This window comes from Mya arenaria, chromosome 9, assembly GCF_026914265.1.
Source record: "Mya arenaria isolate MELC-2E11 chromosome 9, ASM2691426v1".
Classification (NCBI taxonomy): Eukaryota; Metazoa; Mollusca; class Bivalvia; order Myida; family Myidae; genus Mya; species Mya arenaria.
In genome coordinates, this window is record NC_069130.1 from 36,047,224 (window position 1) to 36,067,161 (window position 19,938).

The following is a 19,938-nucleotide window of genomic DNA, read 5'->3' on the forward strand; positions in this document are numbered from 1 at the left end:
TATGTATGACCTGGGACTGTATGTATGACCTCGATCTGTATGCACGTCCTGAGACTGTATGCACATCCTGAGACTGTATGTACGACCTGAAACTGTATGTACGACCTAAGACTGTATGTACGTCCTGAGACTGTATGTATGACCTGGTACTGTGTGTACGTCCTGAGGCTGTATGTACGTACTAGGGCTGTATGTACGTCCTTGGGCTGTATGTACGACCTGAGGCTGTATGTACGACCTGGGACTGTATGTACGTCCTGAGGCTGTATGTATGACCTGAGGCTGTATTTACGACCTGAGGCTGTATGTACGTACTAGGGCTGTATGTAAGTCCTGAGACTGTATGTACGACCTGAGGCTGTATGTACGACCTGGGACTGTATGTACGTCCTGAGGCTGTATGTATGACCTGAGGCTGTATGTACGACCTGGGACTGTATGTACGAGCTGGGGCTGTATGTAAGTCCTGAGACTGTATGTATGACCTGAGACTGTATGTACGTCCTGAGACTGTATGTATGACCTGAGACTGTATGAACGACCTGGGACTGTATGAACGACCCGAGACTGTATGTACGACCTGGGACTGTATGTACGACCTGGGATAGTATGTACGTCCTGAGGCTGTATGTACATTCTGGGATTGTATGTACGACCTGAGACTGTATGTACGTCCTGAGACTGTATGTAAGACCTGAGGCTGTATGTACGAACTGAGACTGTATGTACGACCTAAGGCTGTATGTACGACCTGAGGCTGTATGTACGTCCTGAGACTGTATGTACGACCTGAGGCTGTATGTACGACCTGAGACTGTATGTATGACCTGAGACCGTATGAATGACCTGGGAATGTATGTATGACCTGAGGCTGTATGTATGACCTGGGACTGTATGTATGACATGAGGCTGTATGTACGACCTGAGAATGTATGTATGACCTGAGACTGTATGAACGAACTGAAATTGTATGTATGACCTGGGACTGTATGTACGTCCTGAGACTGTATGCATGACCTGAGACTGTATGAACGACCTGAGACTGTATGTACGACCTGAGACTGTATGTACGTCCTGGGACTGTATGTACGACCTGGGAAAGTATGTACGTCCTGAGGCTGTATGTACATTCTGGGATTGTATGTACGTCCTGAGACTGTATGTACGTCCTGAGACTGTATGTACGACCTGAGGCTGTATGTACGACCTGAAACTGTATGTACGACCTAAGGCTGTATGTACGACCTGAGGCTGTATGTACGTCCTGAGGCTGTATGTACGACCTGAGGCTGTATGTACGACCTGAGACTGTAGGTATGACCTGAGACCGTATGAATGACCTGGGAATGTATGTATGACCTGAGGCTGTATGTATGACCTGGGACTGTATGCACGTCCTGAGACTGAATGAACGACCTGAGACTGTATGTATGACCTGAGACTGTATGAACGACCTGAGACTGTGTGTATGACCTAGGACTGTATGTACGTACTGAGACTGTATGTATGACCTGAGACTGTATGAACGTCCGGAGACTGTATGTATAACCTGGGACTGTATGTACGTCCTGAGGCTGTTTGTATGACCTGAGACTGTATGTACGACCTGAGACTGTATGTACGACCTGAGACTGTATGTATGACCTGAGACTGTATGAACGACCTGAGACTGTGTGTATGACCTAGGACTGTATGTATGACCTGAGGCTGTATGTATGACCTGGGACTGTATGCACGTCCTGAGACTGAATGAACGACCTGAGACTGTATGTATGACCTGAGACTGTATGAACGACCTGAGACTGTGTGTATGACCTAGGACTGTATGTACGTACTGAGACTGTATGTATGACCTGAGACTGTATGAACGTCCGGAGACTGTATGTATAACCTGGGACTGTATGTACGTCCTGAGGCTGTTTGTATGACCTGAGACTGTATGTACGACCTGAGACTGTATGTACGACCTGAGACTGTATGTATGACCTGAGACTGTATGTATGACCTGAGACTGTATGTATGACCTGAGGCTGTATGTATGACCTGGGACTGTATGCACGTCCTGAGACTGTATGTACGACCTGAGACTGTATGTATGACCTGAGACTGTATGTATGACCTGGGACTGTATGTATGACCTGAGGCTGTATGTATGACCTGGGACTGTATGCACGTCCTGAGGCTGTATGTACGTTCAGAGGCTGTATGTACGACCTTAGGCTGTATGTACGTTCTGAGGCTGTATGTACGACCTGAGGCTGTATTTACGACCTGAGGCTGTATGTACGACCTGAGGCTGTATGTTCGACCTGAGGCTGTATGTAAATCCTGAGGCTGTATGTACGACCTGAGGCTGTATGTACGACCTGGGACTGTATGTACGTCCTGAAGCTGTATGTATGACCTGAGGCTGTATGTACGATCTGAGGCTGTATGTACGTCCTGAGACTGTATGTATAACCTGAGACTGTATGTACGTCATGAGGCTGTATGTATGACCTGAGACTGTATGTATGACCTGAGACTGTATGTATGACCTGGGACTGTATGTATGACCTGGGACTGTATGTACGACATGAGGCTGTATGTACGACCTGAGACTGTATATACGACCTGGGACTATATGTATGACCTGGGACTATATGTATGACCTGGATCTGTATGTATGACCTGGGACTGTATGTACGTCCTGAGACAGTATGTATGACCTGTGACTGTATGTACGTCCTGAGACTGTATGTATGACCTGAGACTCTATGTACGACCTGAGGCTGTATGTATCACCTGAGGCTGTATGTACGACCTGGGACTATATGTATGACCTGAGGCTGAATGTATGACCTGGAACTGTATGTACGTCCTGAGACAGTATGTATGACCTGGGACTGTATGTACGTCCTGAGACTGTATGTATGACTTGAGACCATATGAACGACCTGGGAATGTATGTATGATCTGAGACTGTATGTATGACCTGGGACTGTATGTATGACCTGAGGCTGTATGTATGACCTTGGACTGTATGCACGTCCTGAGACTGTATGTACGACCTGAGACTGTATGTACGACCTGAGACTGTATGTATGACCTGAGGCTGTATTTACGACCTGAGACTGTATGTACGACCTGAGTCTGTATGTATGACCTGGGACTGTATGTATGACCTGGGACTGTATGTACGACATGAGGCTGTATGTACGACCTGAGACTGTATGTACGACTTGAGGCTGTATGTACGACCTGGGACTATATGTATGACCTGGATCTGTATGTATGACCTGGGACTGTATGTACGTCCTGAGACAGTATGTATGACCTGTGACTGTATGTACGTCCTGAGACTGTATGTACGACCTGGGACTGTATGTACGTTCTGAGGCTGTATGTATGACCTGGGACTGTATGCACGTCCTGAGACTGTATATATAACCTGAGACTCTATGTACGACCTGAGACTGTATGTACGACCTGTGACTGTATGTACGTCCTGAGACTGTATGTATGACCTGAGACTGTATGTACGACCTGAGAATGTATGTACGACCTGGGGCTGTATGTACAACCTGGGACTGTATGTATGACCTGAGGCTGTATGTACGACCTGAGGCTGTATGTACGACCTGGGACTGTATGTATGACCTGAGACTGTATGTACGACCTGAGGCCTGAGTTTGTATGTACGACCTGAGACTGTTTGTACGACCAGGGACTGTATGTACGACCTGAGGCTGTATGTATGACCTGGGACTGTTTGTACGACCTGAGACTGTATGTACGACATGAGGCTGTTTGTACGATCTGAGAAGTTTTTTTCAAAATACCCTATGCATGGCTAAGTTAAAGCCTGGAAAGAAGCGCCATGGTCACAGCCACCTGCCCAATGGCATTTTCAAATCTATTAACTAGGTTTTCCACTTTTCCTTAGGAAAACTTGGTTAAAAATAACTCTCTATTAAAATACATTGTCATATCTCATGCCATGGAAATGACTAGACAAGGTGACTTGAAAAATAACTCACAAAAATAATATAGGCATTTGCAGTCAAATATAAACTACAGCTATCACTCTTGCTTTGACTACACGATTGGCCTTGGTAGCCATTTAAGTTCTGGAATAGAATTTACAAAAAACCTATACCGTATTGTAAACCATTTCAGCTGAAAATATGTCAAAGAAAATTCCAGCCAGCGCCAGTTTGATTTTAGGCTTTCTCAGAATTTAATGCCTATCTTTTTTTATTTGCAGATTTTCCTTATTTTTTTTAGATATCTTGTTCAAATTTAGACAAGTAATAGAAAACATAAACATATATACAAAAGACACTTTTACTTCTTTTGTACTGCAAATACTGATTGTGTCAATTTTCATATATAGCAAAAAAATATTTCAAGAAAATACAAGAATATGCAATATATTTTCATAGACAAAAAACAATCAGCATAAATATTTAACGCTTGAATGTTTTCCATATACAGTTTAAATATACACATGAACATCTAAAAAATCTACAAACATTTATTCGCAACACAAAGTGTGATTAATACCTTTTTCAAATCGCAAAGTCTGATACCATTTTTTTATCCTTTTTGACTAATATTTGCAAAATATACACAATCCGGCTTGTTTGATGTTTTTGTGTGAATGGTAAAACTCATGGGATTGCATCAAGCACATATGAATGTCAGTCGGGGTAATTTTTAGCGTCATCCTACTGTCCACGAACATTGACTCATCGGTGACCAAGGCCTCCACCACAAGTACGCCCTTGTTGCCTCAACGGGACAGAAATTCCATGATCCGCTGCATTGGAGGAAACTGAAATTTTAATAAGCAATATTATAAATAAATGTTCATTATGTATAATGTAGCATGCATTACTGAAACAGTTTGATGATAACACAAGAAAGGTGGTGCTCGTTTCTTGGCCAAACGTTATTTTTCCATAACTGTACATGCATTGCATATGAATTAAATAAACACTATACTCTGATCTTTAGCAAAATAAAAACAAACATGCATAAACCATTAAATGTATAATTATTTTTGAAGGAAACAAATAATACAAAAATACATCATATTTGCTAAATTAACAGCAAAACAACAAAGAAGTTAAAATACACACGTTTTGAAGTTTTTACCTAGACATGTGTAGTACGTATAGATGAACGATTGGAAACTGTCTTTTCACTGTAACGGTCATCCGAATTCCCGTCAAACATGTCCGAACCAAATTCAAACTTTGGTTAATCACTGTCATTCACGATAAAATTCAGCACTTCTTGCCCAGTATATAAACGTTTACTTTTAGCGTGAGCCAAATTAAAACAAACACATTGTCCAAAATTTAATCAAACTTTAAATGGTGGTAGAATTGACATTTGTTGACGTAATTTTCAAGAATCAGGAAGTGAAATGTTTTCTTTTTGTCAATTTAGTCTCGATCATCTAGACGCTTGTATCCGGCTCTATATCGTTCATTGACTCTAATTAGAGCGGCTGCATGATTGAGCCGTTGCTTTGATAATTGTTAAGATCGAAAAACGCGGTTATAAGGCTACATTCTACTAAACAAATTAGCGCTCGTAAAAAAAAAATATTTTTTTAGATGGTGCGGGCGCAAGCGATTAAAAAGTAAAAATATTTTTTTTGCTTTTCTGAAGAAATAGGTGCGGGAAATCCGATGAACAAGTTATTTATTTGGTGTGGCCTTAGATATTTTGAATGCCACATCCTCGTTACCATTTAACTAACAAACAATTATTACTCTATGTTTTTTTTTTCATTCTGTGTTTTTGTTTGGTGTTAGTTTTTGTTTTGTTTTCTTGTTTTTTTTTGTATTTACCTGACACGTGAATGTTTACTAAATTTATTTGTATATACATATCATCATAGTCTTGCTGAATATTATTTGTATATTTCATAATGTATGTATATGTTTATTGACAATGTACTATGTACACGTCGTTATAAATATTTATGTCTGTTGTCATTGAATTGCGTACGTACACTCTAAACATATACTAAACATGTTTTTTTATCATAATAAAATAGAGTTTTGTAAAAAGTAAAAATTGTTTGTTCTGCTTTAAGATTTCATTGTAGTACAGAAAACCTTTATGTTATTAGTGTAAATTGTTAATACCTTATATATATATATAAATACATTAACTACCATTCCTGAAATGTACAGCCTTAAGGAAATTGCATAGGTGTGAAATATTAGGGCTTACAATATCTACATGTAAGACTTAATCATTTTGAAATTTTGCAAAGCTAAACTAGGTGTTTGACATGAAGCGTGACCGGAAAGAGCCGTTAGTGATGATGGAAAAACGGACAAACCCGTGTCCCAATGCCTTTGCATGTTCTTTCTTTGAACTAAAACAATGCTTAATTGCACAGTTCCGATTCTCCGTTGTTTTGGGTATTGTATTAAATATTGTGTAAATGTTTCAGTCATTTAAGTTAATATGATTTAATTCATTTATTAATTTAGCGTGAATGGACTTCAAACTAGTTGTCAGGAAAGGATTAAATTACCCATTTTGAGCAAAAAACAATGTTCTATAATTATATACCTTTACATTTTAGGTCGATATTTAAGCATGAATTTTGATTTTTAACAGATATCTACGCACAACATGCGGTGTTGATCTTGTAAAATATCTTCACGTTTTTGGTAGTTGTCATGGGGAAAATCTTTTCCAAGCGTGAAAAACCCTTCACAGGTGTGTATACAAATAGTGGCAACGTTCTTTGTGTATGCAGTGAACATTTATTTATATAATAACTTGCCGTTGGTTGATGATCATGGCTTACTTATTATGAATTGCCATTGTCCCAAACCTGTTCTCGTTCATCTAAACAAAGAGAACCGATGTTATACTTATGTTAATAGTCATCTTAATAAATAGACATACAAACAGATAATTAATTCCGCTACAAAACGGTTTGAAGAGTACAATTTATGAACACAAAGTCAACATGAGCAGAGATCAGTTCTATATTTCAACATTCGGCACTTTGACAGATCTCCTCATCAATTAGTTTCCACATACGTATGTTATTCAAATACAATAACAATACTTTAAAAATGCTTTCCATTTCAGAGTTTAGGCAGGGATCGCCAAGTAAAGGTAATTGTACAATGAAGTATCTCATTAAGTAAGTAAAGGATTGCGGATAAGTATGTTAACTGAGACGTCCATAACACACATTTGATTGTAATCGGTGAAATATATTACGATCGTACACTGAATCAAACAATTATCGTTTATTTATTGGATGCAACCCTAGTGCAACAAATAAACAGGATCCAGATTATTTTACAAAACCATACCCTTATTTATTTACATGTACACATTTCATTTCTCAAGAACATCGTCGATTCAAAGCCATGGTAAATCGTTCTTTTTTATTTAAAGTTTTTTCTCGTTTTATTTTTGCATTAAAACATTAACTTTAGAAGCAATTAAAATCGCCAATTTTCTCATATAGTAAGTAAAGGGTTGCGGATAATTTTGTTAACTGAGAAGTCCATAACATACATTTGATTGTAATCGGTGAAATATATTACGATCTTATACTGAATCAAACAATGATCGTTTAGTTATTGGATTCAACCCTAGTGCAACAAATAAACATGAGCCAGATAATTTTACAAAACCAGACCCTTATATAATGGTCTGGCCTTTTCCCTGCCCTTTATCAAGGTCGTATTATAGTTATTATATATCACGAGTATAAGACCAAGCCGGTCGAGGTTCGTATTATGTCGTCGTGTGCATAACAAAAAAAGTTGTTTTCCATAATTAACTCTCGTTTCTATACCGATGAATCATGAATCAACATAGTATAAACGACATTTAGTATAGTACATCATCACATTTAGTTATTATAATAGGTTAAAGAAAAGGTTAATCTCATACAATATAAGCATTTGCTTAGTGGCCCGTATTATCAAACGACTAATGAGATACATAGCATTTCATACACAGATAATATAGTAATCGCAACAACAACAATACATACATGACACCAACAACTACAGGTACACTTACACGTTTATGAAACTGAGTGTTCTCACTGTATGTATTTCATCTCTCACCCATGGTGTCTGTTAATCTGGTTACTGTGGTTACTGCTGTAAACAATTATGAACACAGTGAAACACATGCAAAGGGTTACTTCAAATATGCTGCTATCTTGCAATATTGTGATAGAACAGAATTTATCAAACCTTCCAAAAATACAGTATGCACAGTCAATACAACATATTGTAATTAAAAGAATAACATACTAGAATGCATGTAATACATACCAAACATAGAACTACTTCCAGGAACTTGTTAAAATAGTAAAATCTAAATGTGCGCGAAAAGCTGAAATCGTGGCAGATTGGTATTCTTTCAATTCAATTATCAGGAGAAGAAATAGTAGCAGTCAACACAAAATATGAGAACTGGAGCAGACAACACTTTTGAATAAATGCTGAAATATTCACAGTGTTTCATACACCCTTTCTCCAAGAAATGACGTCTCGTCATTTATCTACACAACGTGTAAACAGCCTCTACTACAACTTCCAAAAAGATTGAAATCAGAACTAGCCTATAACTACTTTAGTATACAACTGTATTACTTCTGTTAAAACTAATCTGTATTACTCAAACAATATGACCTTATAATCACACAAGTATATGTCAAACAAATTCAAAATTTGCACAAAAAAAATATAAAATTTCAACATTTCAAAGATACTACTTACTGGTAATTTCATGTGCAAGACTTTAAAAACCAGTAATTGCCGCTTCTCTCCCTTTCTTGAAAATAAGCGTCCTTGCTTGTCTCGAGCACATCTGAATTCATGAAATTTTATTTAGATTATCTAAAATATGATAAATTACAGTACAACAGATTTCATTTTATCATTGTATTTCAATTCCAAACAGTATCTTCACTCCTGTACTATCATGGTATCCATATCCATCAATATTTCTGACTCTACCAAAATCGTCAGAGCTAATTTTTTCGAATCTTGTAGTTTTGGTACCATCTGGATTAAATGATATGCGTCATAGCTAGCAGGCATTCTCCTTTGTCTGTATGATCTCCTCGGACCTTCTTCCATATCATCTTCAGTTTCAGTAGGTTGAGCATCTACTGTTTCGTCTCTATGTCTCTCTGCTTGTTCATATCTGTTACTTACTTTTCGACCGTATTCCACTCTCTTTGTTTCTGTCTCCTATCTCTATGCTTGACTAATTTCTGACGAGTTTCTTCTCTCAGATTTGCTTCACTTGTCGTCCGTGCTATGTTTTAATTTGTCTCGACTTTAGGTTCTCTTAGTTCATTACCACTATGTTCTATGATATGATCTTCCTGCCTTCATTGCCGTTCATACCAAGTATATTGTCCATGACCATCTTGTACCACTTCAACATCCATCAGAGGTGAATATCTGCCACCCTAGTCTATATCAGGCCTGACCTCAATAACATCTCTATGTTCTATTGTAGCGCTATTTCTGCTTCTATTATCATCTTCTACTTTTTCAATAGTTTCATCCGCTCTTCTAGTCGTCACAAGTAAATGGGCGTCCCCACCATTAGATGTAGCAACTACAAAAAGTACCATGACTCGTCATCTGTTTCTACTTCCTCATTTGTGTCGACACATTTTTCTTCACCCTTCTCCTCTTCTTTTTCCTCTCTCTTAAAATGCTGCTGGTGTCTTTCCATTTCAGAGTTAAGGCAGGACACGCCAAGTACAGGTAATTGTACACTGTTGTATCTCATTTAATAAGACTTAGTGAGATATTGCTGATAGTTATGTTAACTGAGAAGTCAATAACACACATATGATTGTAATCGGTGAAATATATTACGATCTTATACTGAATCAAACAATTATCGTTTATCTATTGGATTCAATCCTAGTGCAACAAATAAACATGAGCCAGATTATTTTGCAAATCCATACCCTTATTTATTTACATGTACAATAATTATTTCTAGAGAGAAAAAGGTCTTTTTCAAGAACATCGTCGATTCAAAGCCATGGTAAATGTTTCTTTTTATTTGTAGTTATTTCTCTGTTTATTTATTTACGTTTTACTTTTGAATTATTTTATAATCTTCAGAAGATATGAAAATCGCTCATTTTCTCATTTAGTAAGTAAAGGATTGCGGATAATTATGTTAACTGAAAAGTCCATAACACACATTTGATTGTAATCATTTTTATTCCAGAAAGAAAACAGTCTTTCTCAAGAACATCGTCGATTCAAAGCCAATCTTACTTTTTATCTGTAGTTTTTATCTCTGTTTTTTTTTTCACATTTTACTTTTGAATAATCTAAATTTTTTAGAAGGAACGAAAATCGCTAATTTTCTCAATTAGTAAGTAAAGAATTGATGTTATTATATTGAACGATTTTTTATGTAAACTCATTCATTTCTATTTGATATATTATTGTTTGCTTGCATTTTGCGAGAAGTTGTATATCTAGGTGTTTTGAATTCTATAGAAAATCCGAGAAAATAGATTATTCCGATATGACACTTGAGTAGGCCTGTATTATATAAAACAGGTCTTTAGAGGTAACTCAGGAGTCCCCGCCTAACCACTTAAATACTAACCTCTACCCCGGGAGGACCTGCAAAGGCTCTAGTGTTGCATTGCTCTGCTCTAACCAGGGTTTCAGTTTGCCTGTGCACTAAATGCCCCACAACATAACAGGACCGATACTTTCCCTCAGACCAACGGATTCGCGTTGTAAACTTAATGTACACTACTACCCCTGATTTGGTCATGTTTTTTTATTGTTAAACTCAGAATTCGTAAGGTGAATATGACAGAGAAGCACTGTACACACATGCAAAGTCGTTTTCATCTACAAGGGATCGTGTGAAAACATGTGGTGAGAATAATTATTTACATGGTGTTTTTTACGTAAAGATTGTTTTATATTTTATTTTTATTTTAGGAGCCTGTGGTACTTCGACCGCTTCCGAAGATGTTTGGTCCACATCAGGATATTCAAGTATTTGTTGTAGTCTTCAACTCTCATCATAGCAATTAAAAGCTCTTTCATATTATCTATGATTTAAAATGAATCAAGTTAAGCAATACATTTAAATGAAGTAATCTATATCAGCGCAAAGACAAAAAATAACATCCCTTTAAACATTTTAATTGTATGCCAGCGGCTGTGTAAATTTTGGTAATAATGTAGCTTTGAAATATCTCCTGATATTTACATAGGTGACCAGCGTGATGTCAATACATGACTTTTCTATTCCCATTGTTAAGGTATGCACACTTCTTTGCCGAACGAGGTTGGAAATCTTACCGAAGACAGATCTTCAACACATACCTTTGGTCTTGAGGAAGTCCACAAGATTAAAGAAAGTCAAAAGTGTTTGAACGAATTTCAGGCCAACGATCCAATTTTTGATCAGAATTTATCCGACAGAGACTTGACGCCAGAATTAAATGAAGTTTTGCGTTCCAAACCATCAGCACATGCTTTTGGCCTTGAGGAGATCCACAAGAAGATTATCAAACAAAATCTGAAGGATTTGAAAGATAATCTTGATATTGATCCGATATTAGATCAGTTTTTATCTGACGGAGACTTGACACCTGAAGCATATGAAGTTTTGCGTTCTAAACAAACGTGTAAACGGATCAAATGCTTTCTTTTCAAAATGTTCCGCTTTAAGAGAGATGCATTCGATAGATTTTTACTGTACATAAAGAGAGACGAACCACAGGCCTTTTTAGCTGACATGTTGAAAGAACCGAAGCGAATGCAAAGTAGGTCACATCCAGTTTACCATACACATAAATTCATCAAACAAAAAATGGACTACTAAAGATAATGTTTATTATACATTATATGACTGTTATCAAAGAATCAAAGGATACTTACAATATTGCTGGGGGGTTTTACGGATCAATATATAGTTAAATTACTGCAACAACAAGGTATATTTACATTTTAATACTGTACATTTAATCCAGCTCCTGAGTCCACCACCCTAAACACAGATGATATGAGAAGAAACATCAACACATACAAGGAAGACATTTTAAACCAAATTGAGCCAGATGAAGTTGCTGATTTTTTCATCATGTATGAGATCATAGATGTCGAACAATACGAGCGCTTAACAAATGAATTACCGGCACAAATGGGAAGGGATATTCTGGCCATACTGTTAACCAAACTGCCAGAAGGTTTCAGGGTTTTTCTGACAGCCTTGAAAGATTTAGACAGAACTAAATTGTTCGAAAAGCTTAACACCAAACCAATTATAGATCGTCTTTGTAAGTGATTAAAACCTTATTAAATTATTGTTTTATTATCGTTTAATCTCGGTCAATGTTACACGACATTGCTGTCATACAAGACAATATCATCATGGAACGTTTTTGCAATGTCAAAAATTCATCTTAATATGATATAGATTATTTGTATTATTGTTAAGTTTTGCTAATACCGCATAATTGCAGCCTTGTTTTAATATTCAGCTATTTCAAGACCAATTGAAGAAAAATGGACATCAACTGTTATACCAATTCAAACAGAAGCCAAACATTCCGATTTGAGAATAATAATTGCAGGTAAACATCAAATACTAGTGTTCAAACCATTTGCATCTGCGTGCAAATATTTACAATTTTGACAAATATTTGAATGTACTTACCTTTTGTTTATAAATAAAAAGTACTATGTTTATGTATTATAACTGTTAATCCTATTTTAGGAAAATGTGGATTTCACTTGGAATTAACAAGCGACGCGATGAAAGTCGAGGAGAAAAAGCTGGTAGAGCATTTCAACGAGGCAAATATCAGAATAGAAATCAATAATAGAATAATAGCTGACGAAAAACTTATTATAAAGAAAGTATACAACGGATCTATTGTATTTCATCTACAGTGGACTTCTGAGGTTTGGAGAACACTAAGTGTCGATAGAATCAGGCAAACAATTATAAACGCTATCAACAAAATGATGAAAACAGTTCCTATCGAATACCAATTCAGCGAAGATCCACAATGGGATATACACGTACGCCCAATGCATGATAGCGACAAACACGAGGGAAATGTGGATAAAATAAACCGAGGTAAGAGTTTGCAACGCCATTGTAACAAGGAATCTTTAAAACGTAAACAAAAACGAAATTCCATTTAATCCACATGTAGAGTTCATTGAAAACACATCAATTGGGTTTGAACGAGCTAAACATATATAACTCGCCATGATTCTGTAATATCATTTGCATTCAATAACACATGTTTTGTATATAACTAAATGTTAAATACATTTTAGAGGCCAAAGGTGCCTTGAAATTTGTTGAGGAGCACAGGAAATTCCTAACAGAAGAACTCGGCGGTAGAAAGACTGCGTTAACTTTACACAATAAAAAAGTAATATCAGATGAAGAATTGTCTGACATACTTTCACAGTCTAGTCGACGAAATAGGGTTGACAGTTTACTGGACACGCTTGCTGAAAAAGGGGAGAATGCGGCTAAAATGTTTTTGGAAGAAATGAAAAACAATTGCGGCGAATACGAATACATTTGTGGTCATCTCTGGCCAGAAAATGATAAAGGTAAATAGAGGTCGAGACGTTTTTGTTTTTTTAATTTTTTTTGCAGGATTCCTCAAATCATATTGTGTGTCACCATGAACGGAACATGCATTATGTGTTAGAATGAGACATATTTTCATATAGGTTTGTTTAAACAATTTAAAAAATCATTTTTGAGATAACGAAAATCCATTTAGAAGTGCACTTTTAGAGTACATGGAAAGGTACAGAAATATAAAGAAATGTGTATTTCTAATTCAGCATTGGTGTGTTTGGCCAGAAATATGGGAGATGTATATGCAGAAATAATCACAAACCTCCCGGAGCGCATAATTGTTGATAATAAACACGAGCTTTGCATTCCGGATGATATTATGAACAGACAGGACAGACTAGTGACTGCAGCTACTCAACACATAATGATGCAAGATGAGAAACAACGACTGCGATTTCTGCGAATACTTTTTGAAAAGAGTGTACTTTCTCCGCAAATCTACAATAGAGCCCAAGAACAAGCAAACTGTGAAATGGAAGGTAAACTCTTTTAATATGGCACTGTTCCATTAATAATCGGAGGAAGATCATAAAACTCTTCATGATTATGTAAACTTCATATCGTTTCTTAGCCCCGAACGTTTTCTTTTACTATTTTTGTTAAGTCGGATGTAAAATAGACATCTCTATTGTTACGTTGAACATACATATATTATTAGCCGGATTTTTCATCGAAAAATTACGGGTTATAGAATGGCTAAAAACCGGGCTGGCGGGTGGGCGGTCGTTAACAATTCTGCGTTAAAGTTTTCATTTTATGTAATAAAATCAATAGTTTTTATCCAATGGTAATCAAACTTGGTCAGCCTATTTGTCGGCATGTTATCTTGAATATATATGAATATGGGTCATCCCGGGTTAAATTCTAGGTCACTAGGTCACATCATAGGAAAATCATCCACGTCATAAATTCAACAATTTTTGTCAAATCTTTATGAAGCTTGGTCAGAATATTTGTCTGCATAATATCTTGAATTTTTTTTTTAATATGGGTCATCCCCGGTCAAAATCTAGGTCACAAGGTCAAATCTTAGGAGAAAGAATTCCACGGCCATAAAATATTCATTTATTTTTGTCAAATCTTTATGAAACTTGCTCAGAATATTTGTCTACTTGTTGTCTTAAACATTTGTGAATATGGTTCACCTCAGATCAAAAACTTGGTCACTAGGTCAAATATTAAGAAATGTTTTCCTGATGTCATCATTTATTTATTTTTTAAATCATGAAACTTTTCATGAAACTTTTACATTTTTTTTTCTCCAGGATATCTTAGTCACATTAAAGTATAATAGATTTTCAAGAAACTTTTATATTTTTTTCTTTACCATAGTGAATGTTTTCTTTTGCTGTCTGTCAACAGAGATGGAGATTGAATTGAGCTGCCATGATAGAGATGCGGCAGAATACATTGGCAAGATCTATTTAGATCAAGGTGACTTATTTTCAAGTAGTTATATTTCAAAACTAGCTTAGTCGTAACTTATTTGTTTGTTACACTGGTTGTAACCTAGGCTACTGCAAAAATATTTGTACAGCTTATTGTGTATTAAAAAACATATTTATTTTATTGTACGAAACATTTAAATAAGGACTTTGCTTCAGAAAATATGGAAGTTATTTCCAATGCAGAAACACACGTTGCACATTCTCCAGAGAGGAAACAAAATAGAAGTTCAATGCGGAAGTTTCTCAAGAGGATATTTGTTTGCAGCCAACGTAAAAGTAAATTTTCCGGGGATGAATGTTCAGATAAGAAAAGAGTCGACAATGCAATTGACAAACCCCCTAAAACTGGCCAGAGGAAAGATGAATGTGATAATGATTCAGGCCGATCTATTTTTAGTCCACGAAATACACTTACCTTATGATATAGATGGTCAGGTTGAAAATCGTGATTGCAGTGATGATTCGGGTGTTTCATCACTGACATCAGCCGATTAAGCGCTTCAAAGCTTTTAAGTATTAAATGATCTTGACTTTATGTTCGCCTTAACAAACCAAATGTCAAAATGGAAAACAATAGCGCGTGTATAACGCATACACCTGTCTATATACAGTCTTCAATCGATCAATTAAACTTTAGATTGATCTTACAATTGCAAAAACACGAAACCGAAAGTTGGACGGCTTAGTTTATACTACATTCTAGCTCGATTTTTACGAAGGCGGATAGGTAATAGAATCACGCTCTAGTTCGTAGCCGGTACTGGCATTCATTTTGGGAGAGAATGTACCCCTGGTAGGAATCGAAATCACAACCTCTTTTGAGATATCCACACACCTAGACCATTAGAAATTCATCGCATAACGATATACATCAAAACTATTGATCTTGCTATCGTTTGTATTGTGTCAGCAGATGCCGTAAAATATAAATCAACATTTTAGAAAGTGTACATTTATTATATTTTAAGTGCATTGTTGCCAAAAGTGTTTTAGTTTTACGTTTTAAAGTGATTTCAAGTGGTTGATCGTTTCCCGCGTTCTTGTGACGTCATTTGAAAAAATGTTTCCGGTTACAGTCGGGTCGTTCTATTTACAGAATGGGTAAAATATATTACTGAAAGTTATTCTTAAATGAAATGAAGTATTTTTTTAACAATTGTTGAATGAAATGATGAACTATTGGTGTATATATAAGGAATGAATTGCGGGGCTGATGTCATTATCGGGGATATGAACACAGTTTGGCTGGTCAAAGTACGCGAGGAGTCCTTTCATACACTTTGACCAGCCCAATTGCGTTCTTACCCCGATAATGACATCAACCCGCAATTCATTCCTTAAAACAACGTCACTACGAAGTTTGCATATCACATGACTTTTTTAATTAAAAAATACAACATTGCTTTATTTACTTATAATTTTAATTCGTTTTAATATTTTTTAAACAAAATAACCATACATTCTCTGTTATTTCCATAATTTGTTTATATTAATTGAAGAGAAGGGAGGTAAGCTTATTGCATCGTTTGGTTTCGTACAGTTCCTTAATTATATCTATCATACCATTATATGGAATAAATGTGCAATGAATTTATAAAGTTAAGCCATTTATTATAAGTCATATTATTTGCAAATACAAACCATCATCCAAACTTTTTATCTGAGTTATGATGAATCGCGTCCTAAGGTTCGTAAACCAAGCTACGTAAAACGTGAAGCCTACGAGTTATATAATGCCCATTACAAGTGTCTAAATGATTCTTATAACGGTATAAGACATTTTTTGTATCTTGATTTTTCTTGTTTTCTTTAATTAATATATACAATTTTTTGTTGATAAAGGTTGTCTTTATCAAACAAATTGTATAGTTTTATTATACAACAATAATGTTGGCTGGTCCATTTCTATCACGTGATCCTTCATGATACCACATTGAAACCTAATCCAAACTCGATTCCACGCGATGTCAATGATTAATTCAATATCAGAAATTCCGGTAACAACTCGCGGTGATCGTTTTGAATTAATAAAGTATAACGGTGCATTGCAAATAATCCATAACACTATGAAACTACATGGATTTGAAATTTTGGGGCCTGTTTCTATAAAGAATCTAAAGAATTGCTCGAATTCAATTCAAGCAGATATTTATCAACAAAAGAGAGAACATAACACAATAAGGAAACATCTACTTAGATAGTAATGGAACCTACCACGGAAGCCAAACTTCTTTAAAATTATTTCATGGACCATTAAGTACAGCCTGGCTTCCCTTCATTGTTTGTTTGTCAGATTGATATGAAAAGAAGCGCTGGGGTGGTATTCAATATTGGTCTTAATTGTATCTAAGAATGATGGAAGTCAATGACCATGTATGACCATAAGATTTTAGTTTTACCTCATTGTTTTTAAAACGACGTTAACATAACTTTAAACACACACAACATAATTTAATGTGAATATTCAAACTCAGTTTTGTTTTTTGTGTGTTTTTTTTTTCATGTAAATGTGTAAGTACTCTGTTCTTAGCATTTGGTTGTACATGGCCCATCTGCATTTAAAAGTCATTACTCGAAAAAATAATGATGTATTTTGTTCTGATTACTGTGTTCATAGCTCATTTACATGTACATGTAATTTTATATTGTTGTATCGCAGCATATTATTATCTCTATGTGTTTATAAAGATAAATTACTTTCATATGTGTACACACATAACTAAATACATGTATTTTAAAGGTAATCAAAGGTGTACTTATTGTTTACCTTTGCTTTACCTATCCATTAATTCGGCAAATAACTGTCTAAATGTTTGATATGAATGCCTCTTTACAGTGCATGTGCGAATCACTTAACAACTCCATGCTAAAATTAAGAAAATAATTTGACACCTTAAACGAAATGTTATGGTAGTTTATATCAGAGGCTTTGTAAATGATTACATCGAAATTTGTCCGGCAATTTAATTGGCAGAGGCATAAGCGTAAACACTAATGGGAATTTTGTCTTGAAGAGCATGAAGCGAAATCGGCTGACCAATAAATTAGGATAAACCCATGTTATGTCTTTTATCATATAAACATCATTTTTGACATATGTTTTTGTAGTGAAAAGTCTTTAATGGGTGTTGTTTAACACGGTTTTATCCTGTGGCTAAATTCCTTAGCCTGAAGTGCCCTATGTAACTGGAATCATTATTGACCATTTGGCTAACATTAAATTAATGTGCTTTAATGTATGCATGTTGAAACCATGTAAATTAATAATTATATACATTGTATATATCTGCATGTCTACAGATAATTGTGTGTCCATTTTAGACATGATAAGTGTTAGTATTTATACTAGACGGACATTGTTTTGTTACGTTCCCAGTTTTATGCATTTTTTGTTTGTTTTGAGTGGTTGTTTGTTTTAAAACTGCGATTGTTTTATTATTATTTGATTTACTTATTCTGTTTAAATGTGCTTCTGAATATAAAAATAGTCTTTATAGCCACATAACGTATATTCGCATTTTGAAAAAAAAAGGAATTTAAGATTGTCTTTAGAATATTTTTGCATCCTGACAGAAGGTAATCAGAAAGCTTGGGTAAATTGATAAAGTGATAAGAAGGCATACAGATGGACAAACGTAGCTATTGCTTTATATTACGGAATCCTATTAGGGCCATCGCGATCCCACACCTCGCCCTATTAATTGCCTAAGAATAAAAACGCGACATTTGTCTTTTACATTTTTGCAACTTATTTTCTTTCACATATATACTACTTCGTGTATGAAAACTATCGTTGTTTACGTTTGAAATATAATAAAAGAGATGCGAGATTTGACATTTAATTTGGTACATCTATTTTTATAGGTCTGTCTGTGAATAAAGCGCAATATTTATTGCATCGTCGAGTTTTGTATTGATTTCCTAGAGGTTTGACTATGAAAAGTACTGTACAATTGCAAAAGAAAAAGATGCGAGTTTTGCATTTACTTCGGTAAATCTTTTTATATGATTATGTTTGCTATTTAATGTTGCATCGGTGCATCTTTTTTCATTGACTACCTAGAGGTTTTGATTTATAAAGTACTGAACATATTAAAATAAAGATGTAATGTTATGGTAAAAATATGTTCATAATAGGATATCGTACAATATGCTTCCGTATGGGATGATTCGAACTTTGTCGACGAAATGACAATTATAGTTGAGCCCGCTTTTGAATAAAATTGGTTATGAATACGGATCTCATATTGTTTTATTGGCATTTTTTTATCGATCTGGGATTTATCTTGTGGAAACTTTATATCTATGCACAACAGGGATGTCAAACAAGCGAAAATACTAGACAGTTATACCAATGTCCACCGATGAGACCTTGACCTCCGATACCCCCAATGGATTGACACACTGTTTTCTCATGGTAGACATTTTTGATCAGTTATCTTAAAGTCCCCAAAGGCAAGGCCAAGTTACAGCCCGGAAAAGCTTTAATACAAGGAGATTTGACTAAATGTCCCTTTAGTGTGACATTGACATTTGACCTACTAATATGGGCCTTGCATCTCCTGGCAAACAATGTCAAACCTTTTTGCCAAGTTAAGGCCCTGAACAGGCAAACATACAAGGCCTTATAACCAATGAACCGTAAGTGAAACCTGGATCTTTGAGGTACTGATATTGGTCTAGCACATGACACGCAAGATCCCTTGGTGAACATTTATGCAAAGTTATATAATAAAATTTCCTAAAGCATGGTCAAGTTACAGCCAGGACAAGCTCAAATACAAGCAATTCTGACCAATAACTATTTTGTAGAGCTTGACCTGTT

The 19,938-nt window shown here is 35.7% G+C and overlaps 1 protein-coding gene across 6 annotated transcripts in view; it reads left to right on the forward strand.

Annotated features, from left to right (window-relative positions):
• Positions 1 to 18,943, forward strand: part of LOC128245438 (uncharacterized) — a 29,842-nt gene extending 10,899 nt beyond the window's left edge. For 3 of the 6 annotated variants that reach the window (XM_052963578.1, XM_052963577.1, XM_052963580.1), the window contains 13 exons: positions 6,628 to 6,729; positions 7,111 to 7,137; positions 9,747 to 9,773; positions 10,018 to 10,062; positions 10,989 to 11,045; positions 11,315 to 11,821; positions 12,029 to 12,334; positions 12,539 to 12,631; positions 12,775 to 13,140; positions 13,347 to 13,631; positions 13,872 to 14,144; positions 15,028 to 15,099; positions 15,270 to 18,943. In XM_052963578.1, the coding sequence (XP_052819538.1) occupies positions 6,690 to 6,729; positions 7,111 to 7,137; positions 9,747 to 9,773; positions 10,018 to 10,062; positions 10,989 to 11,045; positions 11,315 to 11,821; positions 12,029 to 12,334; positions 12,539 to 12,631; positions 12,775 to 13,140; positions 13,347 to 13,631; positions 13,872 to 14,144; positions 15,028 to 15,099; positions 15,270 to 15,535 (2,364 nt within the window). In that variant the 5' untranslated portion in view covers positions 6,628 to 6,689 and the 3' untranslated portion in view covers positions 15,536 to 18,943. Of the gene's footprint in view, positions 1 to 6,627; positions 6,730 to 7,110; positions 7,138 to 8,155; positions 9,774 to 10,017; positions 10,063 to 10,988; positions 11,046 to 11,314; positions 11,822 to 12,028; positions 12,335 to 12,538; positions 12,632 to 12,774; positions 13,141 to 13,346; positions 13,632 to 13,871; positions 14,145 to 15,027; positions 15,100 to 15,269 lie in introns of those variants that run through there. The other 3 variants (XM_052963581.1, XM_052963582.1, XM_052963576.1) reach the window with 3 other exon arrangements.
• Positions 18,944 to 19,938: the final 995 nt, after the last annotated feature.